At 49.3% G+C, this 14,691-nt stretch overlaps 1 protein-coding gene across 1 annotated transcript in view; it reads left to right on the forward strand.

Annotated features, from left to right (window-relative positions):
- The window catches only part of LOC140212795 (chymotrypsinogen A-like), a 63,101-nt gene that overhangs the window by 26,695 nt on the left and 21,715 nt on the right, over window positions 1-14,691 (forward strand). Inside the window, exons 4-5 of the mRNA XM_055062223.2 lie at window positions 1,026-1,135; window positions 13,613-13,754. Coding sequence (XP_054918198.1) covers window positions 1,026-1,135; window positions 13,613-13,754 — 252 coding nt within the window. The remainder of the gene's footprint in view (window positions 1-1,025; window positions 1,136-13,612; window positions 13,755-14,691) is intronic.

Here is a 14,691-nt window from a genome sequence, read left to right on the forward strand (position 1 = left end):
AAGCAGCAAGATTTATCCCGAAAAAATACTCCCGCAACCACAGCGTTACAGACATCAAGGAGTCACTTTCATTGGCCTCACTTGATAATCGCTCATAGGAATGATGCTTTTGTACCATTTTCATGCGCTTTATTAAAGTGATTCCTGTTCCCCGAATCTCACATCGTTGCAGTTCCTTGTATTTTTCAGCGTTTTGATCACCCGTCTAAAGTAAAAGCAGTTTTATTTTGGCGCACTAATCTGTATCATCATTCACAACTTCATTTGGCAATGTAGCATTTCAATAAATTATGAAGGGGCATTGTATCTGTCACTAATCCCGATGCTTTGTTTAACGGGTCCAAAGCTTTGCCCAAATCCTAAATGTGTGATTATGTGAGTGTTCAGTGTTTAGATGCACATGTCTTGTTTTCTGTGTGTAATTATGCCACTGTACCTAACTAATGCTCGTTTTTGCACGTTAGTTGTTGTAACTGAGTCACCCCTCCAACGTAATTCCCGAATAGGCCTTCCGGCGATATTAATAAATAATTGTGAATAAATATAGATCATGATCGGTAGCTTAAAGTGACAGAACGGAGGTCGAGAAAATGAATACGCTGCGCAAGGCAGTCGAGAGTGAAGCGGCATGTTGAGAAGACGAATTTTGGTGCAGCACGATACGTTCCGCTGACCCAAGACCAGAGTAACCGGAAGTCGCTTGGGCAGGCCTTGGTAATGCCATGGGGGCACAAGCAATCTGAGCGTGAGGACGCCTGTAAAGCACAAGGCACGCAGCACCGCTGACCGCGCAGACTTCCAAATTTTCTTCGATTCGGACGCAGCCCGTTACACGGCACCTCTAGTCGTTTGGCGCGCCAGATACTGCAGAACATGTCACAGATTTTCGGTGGCCCGTTTCATGTTCAATCGCTCTTCTACGGTGGCACGCCCTACCTTAACACAACAGCATGCTCGAAAAATGATTTGCCTATCTTTGGTATTACGCGAAAAAAATAATGCATGTCGCCTCTTTTCTTCCGTAGGTTCAAATTACGGGCATATTTCATCTCTGGACGAATCATATATCCTCATGTGGCGGTAGCATCATTACAAGGAACCTTATTCTGACTGCGGCGCACTGCTTGTTTAATAAGTGAGTCCTCTAAAATGCTTTGCACTTGATAGAAACAGCAACTGGGCCGAGTTAGTAGGTTAACGTCTTCGATAACAAAATACAAACAGACTATGTGAACAAAGAATCAGGGAACACGAGCGCGTATTCATGACTAAACGTTTAAATACGGAGACGAGATTATACGGAACACAAATAAATCACGTGGTACATTCCAGATTTGCAAGGTGCATCAGCAAATTATGCCGCCTATAAATTTTACTTCTTAGTTATGAAAGCTGATAAAAGTCTCCACTGTATCGCGGTTTATTTATTTCTTGTTCTTTCTTTAAATTTCGGAGCAAAATTTTAGTTTGATCAAACACGGTTCGGTTCCGAAATAAAAAGGCAAATAGACTGTCAGGTAGCCGAGGCTTACAATATGTACAAACATTCTACCTCACGTGTGTGTCAAGCTTCTAAACTACGTGCTTGTGCTTTATTTTCTCGCACCTATATATTTCGCGCTGGATTCCTTGGCCGTTTGTGCTTAGTTTCGCGATATGGACAGGCCACAGAGCCTCTTGACTGTTTACTTTCGTCGACTAGCAATCACGGAAATCAAAAAGTGACCCTAGCACAGAAAGCAAGCATAGAAAACAGTCATAAGAAAGGAAGCATAGAAGCGTTTGCTTGCTCTCTTGATCTCGGATACCTTGTGGCAATGACAATATTGTGGAAATCAGCTTTCTTTGCCGTCTTCAGGTGTTTTGAGCGTCTGTCTGTCTGTCTGTCTGTCTGTCTGTCTGTCTGTCTGTCTGTCTGTCTGTCTGTCTGTCTGTCTGTCTGTCTGTCTGTCTGTCTGTCTGTCTGTCTGTCTGTCTGTCTGTCTGTCTGTCTGTCTGTCTGTCTGTCTGTCTGTCTGTCTGTCTGTCTGTCTGTCTGTCTGTCTGTCTGTCTGTCTGTCTGTCTGTCTGTCTGTCTGTCTGTCTGTCTGTCTGTCTGTCTGTCTGTCTGTCTGTCTGTCTGTCTGTCTGTCTGTCTGTCTGTCTGTCTGTCTGTCTGTCTGTCTGTCTGTCTGTCTGTCTGTCTGTCTGTCTGTCTGTCTGTCTGTCTGTCTGTCTGTCTGTCTGTCTGTCTGTCTGTCTGTCTGTCTGTCTGTCTGTCTGTCTGTCTGTCTGTCTGTCTGTCTGTCTGTCTGTCTGTCTGTCTGTCTGTCTGTCTGTCTGTCTGTCTGTCTGTCTGTCTGTCTGTCTGTCTGTCTGTCTGTCTGTCTGTCTGTCTGTCTGTCTGTCTGTCTGTCTGTCTGTCTGTCTGTCTGTCTGTCTGTCTGTCTGTCTGTCTGTCTGTCTGTCTGTCTGTCTGTCTGTCTGTCTGTCTGTCTGTCTGTCTGTCTGTCTGTCTGTCTGTCTGTCTGTCTGTCTGTCTGTCTGTCTGTCTGTCTGTCTGTCTGTCTGTCTGTCTGTCTGTCTGTCTGTCTGTCTGTCTGTCTGTCTGTCTGTCTGTCTGTCTGTCTGTCTGTCTGTCTGTCTGTCTGTCTGTCTGTCTGTCTGTCTGTCTGTCTGTCTGTCTGTCTGTCTGTCTGTCTGTCTGTCTGTCTGTCTGTCTGTCTGTCTGTCTGTCTGTCTGTCTGTCTGTCTGTCTGTCTGTCTGTCTGTCTGTCTGTCTGTCTGTCTGTCTGTCTGTCTGTCTGTCTGTCTGTCTGTCTGTCTGTCTGTCTGTCTGTCTGTCTGTCTGTCTGTCTGTCTGTCTGTCTGTCTGTCTGTCTGTCTGTCTGTCTGTCTGTCTGTCTGTCTGTCTGTCTGTCTGTCTGTCTGTCTGTCTGTACACGACACAGCGGTTCAAATCGTCTACCAGCTTGGGCCTCTAGACATGTGCTCGTGGTCGTGATGGCGTTGTGGTCGTTGCATAGTCGTCATTCCAAGCTTTGCCATCCGACTCTCGTCATGCCGTTGTCGTCGCACCTTCGTCGTCAAGCAATCGTAATGCATTCGTTGTCAGACCATCATCGTGCAGCGTTCGTGGTCGTTTCGTTGTCGTCACTCCGGCTTCATGATTAAACTCTCGTAATGCCGTCGTCATCACGCCATCGTCATCATGCGTACGTCGTCATACAGCCTTCGTGATACACTGTCGTCCCACCATCAGCGAAATACACTCGTAGTCACTGTACTGTCATCATACCGTTGCCATCTTCGCCATTGCGACGTCGTCATACAATCGTATCATGTATTCGTTGTCATAGCATCGTTGCGGTGCCGTCGCGGTTTTTCCGTCGTCGTCACTCTGACTTCATCATCCGACTCTTGTCACACAGTCATCGCCATACTATTGTCAGCCCGCCGTCTTCATTATACCGCCTTAGCCGTTCCATCAATTTCATTGCTTCTTCGTCATTCCACCATCGTCACTGCATCGATGTCATCCCATTATGCTCATAGGCCACCTCGGCAAGCGAGTGCAGTAGCAGAATGGGACGATACCGCAGACAGTGTACGTCGCATGTAGCCGAAGCAACGGAAATCTCAGTATGACCACTGCAGATTTTGAAAAAACTTGACCTCAGCAATACAGCGAGCCGCTACATTGCTTCAATGCTAATCGTATTACCGTCGAGAGTTATCGTGCGGTCGTTCTGCCTTGTGTTTTTTCTTTGAGATATAGTTTATAACTGCGCAATTCCGTTGAAAACAAGGGCAGCAGCCAGGACATGGCATCTTTAGGCACAGCAAAGATGGTAGAGTTGTTTTGCATGTGACCTGTTTGACAAGACCAAAGCCACGGTCAAGAAAATGCGAGAGAGGTCGCAAAAAACAAAAGAGCTTCGTTTTAAAACCGCGGTGTCTGTCTAACACACTGGTGGACACCTTAACCACAGTTTTGGGGCAAAGTATAGAAAAGTAAAATAATAAAAACAAAGGTAAGTGCGGCACGTGGCCAGTTCGACAAGAGGTAATGTAACGGATGGAAAGCGTTATACATTTTTCCCAGCAGCGAGATTTGCAATGAGTCTACCGGTCATGGGGACGTCGACGCGGCCAAAGGAAGTCTAGTAGACCTTGGACGGGGCTGCTACGCCTTGAGCGCGTGGCGCCGAAGGGAACAAGAGGTCCTGAAGGTTCGCCATCCGGAAATAGAAGTGTTGGTATGCAGATAACATGCGGTTATTTTCGGCGTTGTGACATGAACATTACAGAAAAAAATCTGAAACCAGGGCCTTATTTTCGTGAAAAATGAAGGAACCTGAAGGAGGTCGTTCGACGCTGACGGAAGATTCATCCTCCGGTGTGTACACATCCGATCCTCAGCACGAGTATGAACGAGTGGTCTTTCCGCGAAATAAATGTCCGACACTGGTCAGTTGGGTTCGAGAAAAAGACGTGCGCTCGCCTACCCCAGCGCGCGCTCGGTCACGTGACCAACAACACTGGGCGGGCGAGATGGTGCTCCCATGAAGCCACCAGTCTTTTCGGCACACCCTCCGAAGCTTCCCTTGCACCCTTAGACTACGGCGCTAGGGAGTATAGTAATCGTTGATGAAATTTTTGTTGTTGTGTGTGAGCGACATAAACGTCAGCGTCGTTTGTTAAAAGACTCTGGTAACGCGCGGGTGTTTAACTTCACCGTTGCTATAGGTTTGAGAGAGAGAGAGAGAACTAAACTTTTATTTTCCGCAACGGTAAACCGAGTCAGAACCCGGTTCACCCTAGGTGGGAGGATTCCTCATTCCAAGAACCCTCTGGCTTGGGCTGCCTCTTTGGCCCGGGCGACGAGACTGCGTTGGTCGTCCAGGTCATCGGAGGAAAGCTTGGCCTCCCACGTTTCAGTTATCGTATTGATCTGCGGTGAGATGGGGCGCTCATTCTGTGCTTCTATGGGGCGGCTTTCTTCGGAGTCGTCTTGTGGAGCTTGTGAGGTCGGGTCTGTGGATATGTCACGCAGTGGGCAATCCTGGACCATGTGTTGCAGGGTGTCTGGAACGTCGCAATGGGGGCATATGTACGAGTACTGCGTAGGATACAGTCTGTGCATCATTATTCCGTGCACGTAGGTGTTGGTCTGTAGGCGGCGCAGGATGACTTCTTCGTCTTTGCTCAGATTCTTGTTTGGTAAAGCGTACGTTCTTCTGCTGAGTCGGTGGTGTTGCAGAAGCTCCGAGTACTTTAGGGCGATATCATCAACGTTGGTGGCCGGCCTGGTGTGGGATGGCAGGAAAGCCCGGCTGGTATGCTCGCGGGCAGCGGCGTGTGCCGCCTCATTTCCTGTCATGCCCTGATGGCCTGGAACCCAGTTGATGTAAGTGTCGGGGAGCGGGGCGCGTGCGATGTGATTTCTTAGTATTTTGAGCGCTGTTTCTGATACGCGGCCTTTTTGATAGCTGCGAGCTGCTGCTTGGGAGTCTGTTAGTATTACTGCTACTTCAGGGCAGGTTGTTATTGCCAGAGCAATTGCCGTTTCCTCTGCAGTCTCAGGGGCTCTTGCTCGGATGGTGACAGCTGCATGTTCTTTGCCCTGGTGATTCGTGACGCTTAGGGCAAAGGCGTTTCGTTTAATATACCGGGCAGCATCGGTGTACCTCGTATCAGGGTTGCTCCCGTATTTCTTGCTGAGTGCGCGGATTCTGCTTTGCCGACGCTCCTTATGATCAGTTGGATGCATATTGCGCGGTATACTTGCAACGCTGATGCAGTCCCGGACTGCAGGTGGGATTCTTGCTTTCTGGTCTGTGTCTGCAATGAAGCTTTCACTGTATTTGAGGTAGCGCAAAACTGCTCGTCCGGTGGGTGTGAGCTTGAGCCGCTCTAGTTGGCTGATCTTATGAGCCTCGACAAGCTCTTCCCACGTATTGTGGACGCCGAGCTTGAGGAGTTCCTCCGTTGATGCCATGGGTGGGAGCGTCAAGGCTACTTTGATTGCCTTTCGAATGACAACATTGAGTTTTTTTATTTCTGCCGGCTTGAGCTTCAAGTAGGGAGTTCCGTAGGTGATACGGCTAGTTAGGAGCGCTTGAATTATGCTTAGTGTGTCGTGCTCCTTGAGTCCGCTTCTTTGGTTTGTGATCCCCTTGACGAGGTGCGTAACTTGTGATAGTGTGCGTTGGAGACGCGGGAGAGTGGCCGCCCCTGATCCGTCCTTGTGGATGTGAAGTCCGAGTACGCGAAGAGAGTCGACTGTAGGGATCTTGGTTCCGTTGAGCGAGACGCTAGGATCGGGTTCGATATAGTTAGGTGGTCTTCCTCGTGTCCGTGCTCTCAGGACGAGAAGCTCCGACTTTTCGGGTGCGCATTGGAGACCGCAGTCTCGAAGGTATCTTTCGATAGTATCGACGGCTTCTTGTAGATTGCGTTCTTGTTGTCCAGTAGTAGGCGCTTTGGTCCAGAGCGTGACGTCGTCGGCGTAAAGGGCATGGCATAGGTTTCGGATGGCGTTGAGTTTTTTCGGTAGGTTGATCATTGCGATATTGAAAAGGAGGGGTGAAATAACTGATCCTTGTGGGGTTCCTTTGTTGGGTAGCCGAAATTTATCGCTGCGGAGGTTGCAGACGCCTACTGTTGCTGTTCGGTGTGTCAAAAAGCTGCTGATATAGTTATAGATCCGCGCTCCGCAGCCTGTATCTTCGAGGTTGCGGAGAATGGCTTCGTGGCTCACGTTGTCGAATGCGCCCTTTACGTCGATTGCCAGGATTGATGATTTGCGTCTGTGATCAAGGTAGTCAAGCAAGTCTTCTTTGAGGAGCAGGAGTACGTCCTGCGTGGACAGATGCTGTCGGAATCCGAACATGGTGTGCGGCAAGTGTCCGTTGTCCCCGAGGTATGTTGTTAACCGCTCGTGCACCATGTGCTCGAGGAGTTTGCCCACGCAAGATGTGAGGGAAATGGGACGTAGGTTTTCGATGCGAAGGGGTTTGTTGGGTTTGGGGATCATGGTCACCTCCGAATGCTTCCAGGCAGCTGGTAGGTCCCCCTTTTCCCAGCAGTCGTTGTAGTACTGTAGCAGTGCTGTAGTGGCAGATTGCGGGAGGTTGCGTAAGAGCTTATTAGTTATTTTGTCGTTTCCAGGACTGGTGTTTCTGGTGAGCTGGGCTAATGCTGCGTGGAGCTCTGCCTGGGTGAATGGTCGATCGAGATCTGGGTTTGGTGCACCGTTGTACGTTTTTCTGCTCGCTGATGAAGTGGGCTTGTCGCTGCTAAGTTTTTGCTGAAGTTCACGAAGGAGATCATCCTCCGATCCAGCATTATTGTGGATCAGTCTGCGCAGATCTTGCCTCTGTTGCGTTTTGGTGCGATCGGTAGCTAAGAGAGCGCGTAGGAGATGCCAGGTTTTCTTGGTGTTGAGTGTCCCTTGTATGCTGTCACAAAAGGTGTGCCAATTTTGCCTGCTAAGTTGCTCCGCGTAATCTTGGGCCTGTATGGTGAGAAGGGCGATTCGTTGCTTAAGTTTTCTATTGAGCTTTTGTCTCTTCCACCTCTTCAGGAGGCTTCTTTTGGCCTCCCAGAGATGAAGGAGATGTGGGTCGACTGCGGGGGTGTTGGTGCTTAGCTGGATGCTCTTGGTGTGGTTTTCTGCGGTGATGAGAAGGCCCTTGAGCCAATGGTCGATGTCGTCGATTGTTGTGTTGCCGCTGAGGTTGTCTCTGAAGGACTTCCAGTCTGTGAGTCGAGCAACTCCAGTCTTGGTTGGTTTCCGGTTATGCGCGATGTCAAGTTGAATAATGTGGTGGTCGCTTCCGAGCGTCTCCGAGAGTCGACTCCACTCGGCCCAGTGGACGTTCGCTGTGAACGTAAGGTCCGGGTTTGTGTCCCTGGAGACACCGTTTCCGACTCTCGTGGCCTGCAATGGGTCGTTCCAGAGGGTCAGCCTGTGGTGTTGAGCAGTGTCGTGCACTCGCGCTCCCTTCTTGGTGGTGTTTGGATAAGCCCATGCTGTATGTGGGGCGTTGAAATCTCCCATTACAACTACTTGATGGCCTTTCGTGCGTTTCCTCAGTTCACGGACAAAGTGGTCGAATTCCGGAAGTTGATCACGAGGAGGGCTGTATATGCTGGCGATAAAGAGACTTTGCTGCGTTTTTCTGTCTGGTATGATCTCCACTAGGGTGTGCTCGATGGGGATGTCTTCTATTTCGTGTTCCTGCGTTGTGAGAGATTTCTTGGTAAGGATGGCTGTGCGATGAGTTTGTGCATGAGCGATGTATCCTTGAAGTCGGACGTTGTGGGTATTGGTTTCCTGTAGGGCAATTACATCAGGGTGGTCCAGTTTGACGAGTTCTTGTAGGTTTGCATACCGGGGACGGAAGGATCGACAGTTCCATTGCCAGATGCGCAGAGTATTTAGCGGGCTCTTTGTTGTGGTTTTAGCTGTCGCCATCATGAGGATCTTCGGCTTCGCAGGCAGCTTCATGGTTGGGTGAGATCGAGCGGGAGGCATTACGACTGTTCGTGCGAGCCTTCTTTCTACCCTGCTCGGTCGTGTTGAGAAGGCTGTCGAGGTAGGACTTGGTGACATAATTGTTCTTTGCGTGTGCTATAAAATTGTTGACCTGGGCTGTTAGGCCGGTAACCTGGCTTGTGAGAGTGGTGACTTGATTTGCGAGGGTGGTCACGTGGGTGTTAAGTGACGTAATCTTCTCGACAATAGGCTTGGTGATGTTTTCAATCAGGGCAAGGATGTTTTTTGTGAAGACGTCCTCGAAAGCCTGGAGGTGCTTTTGAACTCTAGCTTCGATAGCGGAATCAACTGCATCCGTGGTTAGCGCTGTAAATGATTGTTTGCTTCCCTGTTCATATTCTTTGCATCTTTGGAATAGTCTGTCTATGAGACTTTGTTGATTTTGTAGCTTGCTCTCGAGGGCTCTTACGGTTACCGCTTCTGCCGATACGACGCCTGCACTGCCTGAGCTGCTGGCCACTTCAGCGTAATTCAGGCGTTTTCGGGAACGCGATCGCGATCTTGATCGTGATCTTGACGTGGGTCTGTTATTTCTTGCGGTGCTACTGGAGGCGTTACTTGAGTTGGCGGCGCATGCACTGGGCACTTCAGCGTAATTCACGCGTTTTCGGGAACGCGACCGCGATCTTGACTTGGGTCTGCTAGTTATTGCGTTGCCACTGGAGGCGTCACTTGAGTTGGCGGCGCATCCATTGGCAGCACCTAGTTCAGGGAACTCATCGCGGTTGGAGCTCCATCGACTGTCTCGCTCTTGGATCCTGTTTTGCCATTGCTGTCTTACTTGGTAAGGCGGTGGGTTGGGCTTGAGCTTTTTCTTGCATTCTATCCCAGCCGTTTCGTGTCCTTCTCCGCAAATCTTGCACGTGGGATGGCAGTCATGGTTCGGGGGTTGGTTCGTTTTGCCACATTTGTAGCAGAAATTTGGGGTTGGTTTTGGGCAAACGTCTTGACGATGTCCGAGGTTGCCACAGGTTCGGCAATACTGAACTGATTTGCGGTAGGGCTTGCATCGGTAGTCGCCGCTCTGATAAATGATGTTGTAGGGGACGTGTGGGCCCTCAAAATAGATGACCGCCGCCGTGGACTGTCCGAGCATGCGGGCGTTGAGGACTGTATAGCGTGCTGGCACTCGAATTCCATCCATTAGTTCCGCACTGCAAGTCCCCGGCGTGATACCGTAGATAACACCTTTGCTGACATCTTCGGGTAGACGAGAGTTGGCTTTTACGTTGTAAAAGTTGCCTCCAAGCTGTATGCTAGTGACCTTGGCTAAGTGTTGAGCGTAGTTCTTGTTTGCTGTACTTGCAATGATGAGGTTTTCTTCTTTTCGCATTTGTACTCGCACGTTGTCGTGGAATTCTTTTTGCAATATTCCGCTGGATCTTCCGACTGCGTGAGTGACTGCGACGAGTGACCATTTGGCGAGTTCAAGGCCAGCTTGTGGGCGGTAGACAATCTTGATGTCGTCCAAAGGTAGCGGTGGCGTTCTGGATTTGCGCGGCGGCGGCGGCATGGCTGGCTGTTGTGTGGGTTGGGTCACTGCGGGGGCTTTGATGCGCGTGATTTCCTTCTTGCCTTTTCTTTCCCATGTCAGCCATTGGTCGTTGAGGTCTATAGTTCTGCCACTGTTTTTATCGTAAGTCCAAGATTGCGCGACGTCGGCTTCCTCCGCTGAGTCTGTATGCATGGCGCTTGTTTCTTCTTGTCGTTCGCTTGACGTCGCGTCCGTCGCGGGTGTTTCTTGGCTCATCTCAAAGCCTGCTTGTCAGCCGCAGCGCCTGCGAGCGCCGAGCCTCCTCTTCGACACACAGTGCACGTGCAACGCACGTGCGGCAGCGAGCGCTGTCGGCCTCCTTTCACGCGCACCGTGTGCCTGTTGCACGTGCGACGGTGGTTCTCCCCGGCGGGCCGGTGGGGTCTCGCGCGGCGTTAGGCTTAGCAAGGCACGGGATGGTCGGTGAACATGAAGCTCGAAATCTTGACAAAAACGCACTCACCTTTAAAGTAGGTGGTATCCGCTTGTTCCTTGCAGCTTGCCGATTCTGTCGGTGCAAAATGAAAGGGCTGAGTGGCCTTGCTGTAGAAATGAGCCCAAGACGCAGGAGCCGATGGTTTTCGGTCACGGCAGGATTTGCATGCAGTGAGACGCGTTGGTTGAGTTACGCTAGCGCGTGTCCTGTGCAGACAGGATGAACGTTAGTGGCTGGATCCCCCGTGTGCGCTGAAGGTGGCAGTGTTCCGAGTTTTATCTTAAACGTGCGTGGAAGTTGTTAAGAGTTGACCCGTTTTTTTAAAGGTCCTTCTGAGTGCGTAAGTTACGCAAGTTTAGTTTAGCGGTTCCCTTAAAGTCTGTCCTGAGTGGAGGAAACGTGTGCGTGAGGTGCAAGCATGCATTGTGAATTGTGATCAAAATATTGGCGATACTTTGGCCATGCACCCACACAGTCGACAAGTCTGTTCAGTGGCACCAGTACGTGCGATAAGTAGTCCACTGTGATAGAGTATGAAGATGGTGTTCATAAAGTTAGGCCGCCAAAGTGTTTTAAAGCGTTAGTTACTTGGAGCCTTTGGCTTAATTCTACGTATACAATTGGTATAGTGTAGCGCGACAGGTGGGCTTCGTTGGGCTCGGACGAAGGTGACCGCTCTCCCTGGTGGCACAAAATTTTGGGGTCGAAAGTTTCAGTTCCTGGTTGAGCAGATCACATTATATTTGTAGTGTGAAGCCCGGTGGTTTAACAGCTGATTCCGACCGTTTGAGCGCTGTGTGGTACTGCGTTGCCGGGATCGACTCTTCCGTGCCGGTTGTTGCGAGATGGTTGGAAGCATTCCGAGTTTGCAGTTGTTGCAAAAGGCCAAGCGTTCTTCTTGGTCACCAGCCATTCTAATCCTGCCCGCGCTGGCCAGTCAACATTTTCCGGGCTGCGGAGGATATATTAAGTTTGGCGTACTCGTTGAAGAGCGGAGGCAGGGAACAGTGTGTTCCTGACGTCAAACATCATACCACGGAGTCGATGTGGACACTGAGATGCTGAAAAATTTGGCTTTCTTACCAGAAGGTGCGTCTTTCAGTGACGGCAATTCGGAAGGCTTCGGCCTGGGAACGAGACATCGGAGACGGCAGGACCTGGAGTGACTTTGCCTTCTCGCGATCTTAGGCCATGAATCTCTCCCCGGTCGTCATTGAAACACTGGGTCTGGTATGCTGACTTCTCCCTTTCCAGGATCAGCTTGGAGCCGGTGCATGTGATTTGTGTCACCCGTCTCTTTGGAGGCGATGTGCTGTGTCATTACGAGCCACCGGACTTGTTGAGTGAGACACGATCCGGTTAGCCAGCGAGTGATGTAGTGGAGCGTGCTCTCCCAGAGCGACGTAGTAGCTATGACGTGCAGCTTCAGCGTGCTACAAAGTACGGCGCTCCGTGTTCCCGTGAGTGCGAGTATGTCTTTTCCTTGTAAATAAGTTCGCTTCTCCTATGTAAACACCCCCCCCCCCCCCCCCCCCTGTGCCATTTCTCCGTCCTCTCGCCCTCGTACTCATCACTAAAGAAGCAACCATCGTTAGGAAGGCTCGGACGACGGCATGGGCCCGCTAAGTCTCAGTGTGGACCCCGCTAGCGTAGGCCATGGCAAGCCGCTTCGAGACGCACGGACGGCGCAGGCTAGAGAGCGACCCCCTGCGTAACCCCAGACATGGAAGTCTGCGACCCCAAATCCTACCGACCACAATCCAGTCACGCCATCTATGTTTACATTAGCAGGAAAACCAGATGTGGACAACAGAAAGCCACAAAACGAGAAGCAGGAGGAAACAGTAATGTTTCAGCCGCAAGCTCTTCATTATTGCTAAAAAAAGAGGTAAATATTTAGGAAGAAAAGAAGGAATAAATTGTATGTTTTGTTTTACGCTGCGTAATCTGCAGATGTTCACATTGGTGGACTACATCCTGGCGCACAGGAACAGAAGTGCGCTGCAGTTCCGTTGCTCTTGCTGCGCTGCTACAGAAAGCTGTAGCCGGGTGTAGGTAGGTTCCTGTTTCGCCTCGCTTTTAATAGAAAAGGCAATAATGCCTCACCGACGGTGGAATCCAACCTCTGCCGTCGAGCACAGCAGCCAAACCCTCTAACCACAACTTTTTGCTCGTACGTCACTGATATTTGTAAGCTGTTCCGAAACCGGTAAGAGGCCCCGATCGGGCACATACTTGGGGAATTACAAAGTCAGCCAGCTCTTTGAAAGGTTCGGTCAGCTATGTTGCGTCGTTTTAGTTTGACTGCTGGCGCTCTGAGATTTCACTATCTCCGGGACCGATACACTTTTCTCGGTATTTTCCGCGTATTGCCCTAAAAATAATTGTGCGACATTGCACCGGCTTCACGATCGCCCACGTTGTTCCTGCTCTAACATTTCTTCGCCGTAGCACAAATGGCGTCCTCTGTTTAATTTACACCACAACACACAGCCGTAGGTACGTACGAGCGGTACGACTGCATAGCAGATTGCCGCCGATGACGTCACAATCCGCGTTTCTCTCCGTGTACACTCGTCCGCTACCGACATAAAAAGCGACAATTAGCAGGTCGCGGGTTCGCGTCGAATGGCTGGCGTAGAAACACCTTCAACCTCGTCGTCGTCCTGCTTATGACGTCAGAGACACGTACGGTCACGCCCCCCTCTCTCTCCAACTCAACACAGACGCAACTACTCAATTTTCGCAAACACGTTGGTCCATTTCGTATCGCGCTGCGGAACTCCGAACTATGCTAGCAAACCAGGTACCTGCAACATGCTTCGCATCACATCTATTCCTGCAGTACGTGTGATCTGCATAATTAGTTCGTATTCTTTCCTAAAAACCTCTACACGTATGTGGTAAAGTTACGTATACCTGTATTCATGTTGGCTCCAGTTGTGTTCTGCTTGTTTTACCCCACAATACTCTAAACACCTTTTGCTTAGCTTGACTGCTAACCACAGTATAGAGAATAAACATCTTCCGTAGGAAAAAAACATTTATTGTATATACGCTATTCTTATTACAGTTGTTAACACACGTTTCCTTATTTCAGAGGTGCCTTTGCGCAAATGGTCTTGGTGGTGTACAGCTCCAACCTGTATATGAATGGTAAAACACTTCTAGCTGAAAAGATGATACTGCACCCAAAATATGTAAACAAGTTAGTGATCCAGCATGACGTCGCACTTCTTAAAGTAAGTTTGAAAATTCTGAAACAGGCTTCAGCGATCACAAAAGCGTATTTGCCTTATGGAATTCACAAAAATGTGCACGCAAAAAGAAGAGGTACAGCACTTTTGTATTGCTATTTTAGACAAGATTTTATGAAATATTCTCAATGAAGATAATGAAGATTTACAGGAATTTATGTCCTAGAGAGGCCCACGCACGAATGAGGGACGCCGCATTGGAAAGCACCACTTTATCATGCACCAAGCCGGTATTTCGTAGCATGTGCCTAACTCGGCAGTGCTTTGCATACCGTCCTCAACAGAATTTAGTAGCAGCACAAGGAAAAAAACAAGAAAATACATTCCTGAAAAATAGAATTGGACTCTGCCGATGCCAGTCATTTCATTAAAGATCACATCACAAAACCGCGAACAAAAATGTCTCAATTCAGTTTTTCGGAAATAAACTGTTGCAAAGAGGAATATCAGTTTTCGATTTCGATATGCTAACAACGGTGCTCGCAGCAGTCAGGTAGGCGAGGTCATGCGTGTAACGCAACAAAAGCTTCGCCTTCAGGGGACTGTGCGAATGCAAGCGTCACCTCGTGCACTTTACAAATGCAATCTACGCAAACACATAAATAAAAACTTTTTTTTGCCCGTATATAGGCACTGTAGGTAAGGAGGGACCCTAAAAATTTGTTCGTTTGATCAGAAGTTCGGTTTCACAGAAGTGATCCGCAGAACCTGTTAAATGCTATGGCCTCGACACAAAATAATAAATGAAGGAGCGCCTAACCCAAAGGAAAAATAATTATTGGACTTGCATATTAGAAAGTGTTATTTATGTACTGTTTTATTATTTAAACTATTGAGCAATTATTGATTACCGGCGGTGCGCAAGTGTGTGCGCTGTCCCAAAAGGCGATAGTTTACCTTGACCGGTGGAAAGTTATTGGTT

This window comes from Dermacentor andersoni, chromosome 10 (assembly GCF_023375885.2).
Source record: "Dermacentor andersoni chromosome 10, qqDerAnde1_hic_scaffold, whole genome shotgun sequence".
Classification (NCBI taxonomy): Eukaryota; Metazoa; Arthropoda; class Arachnida; order Ixodida; family Ixodidae; genus Dermacentor; species Dermacentor andersoni.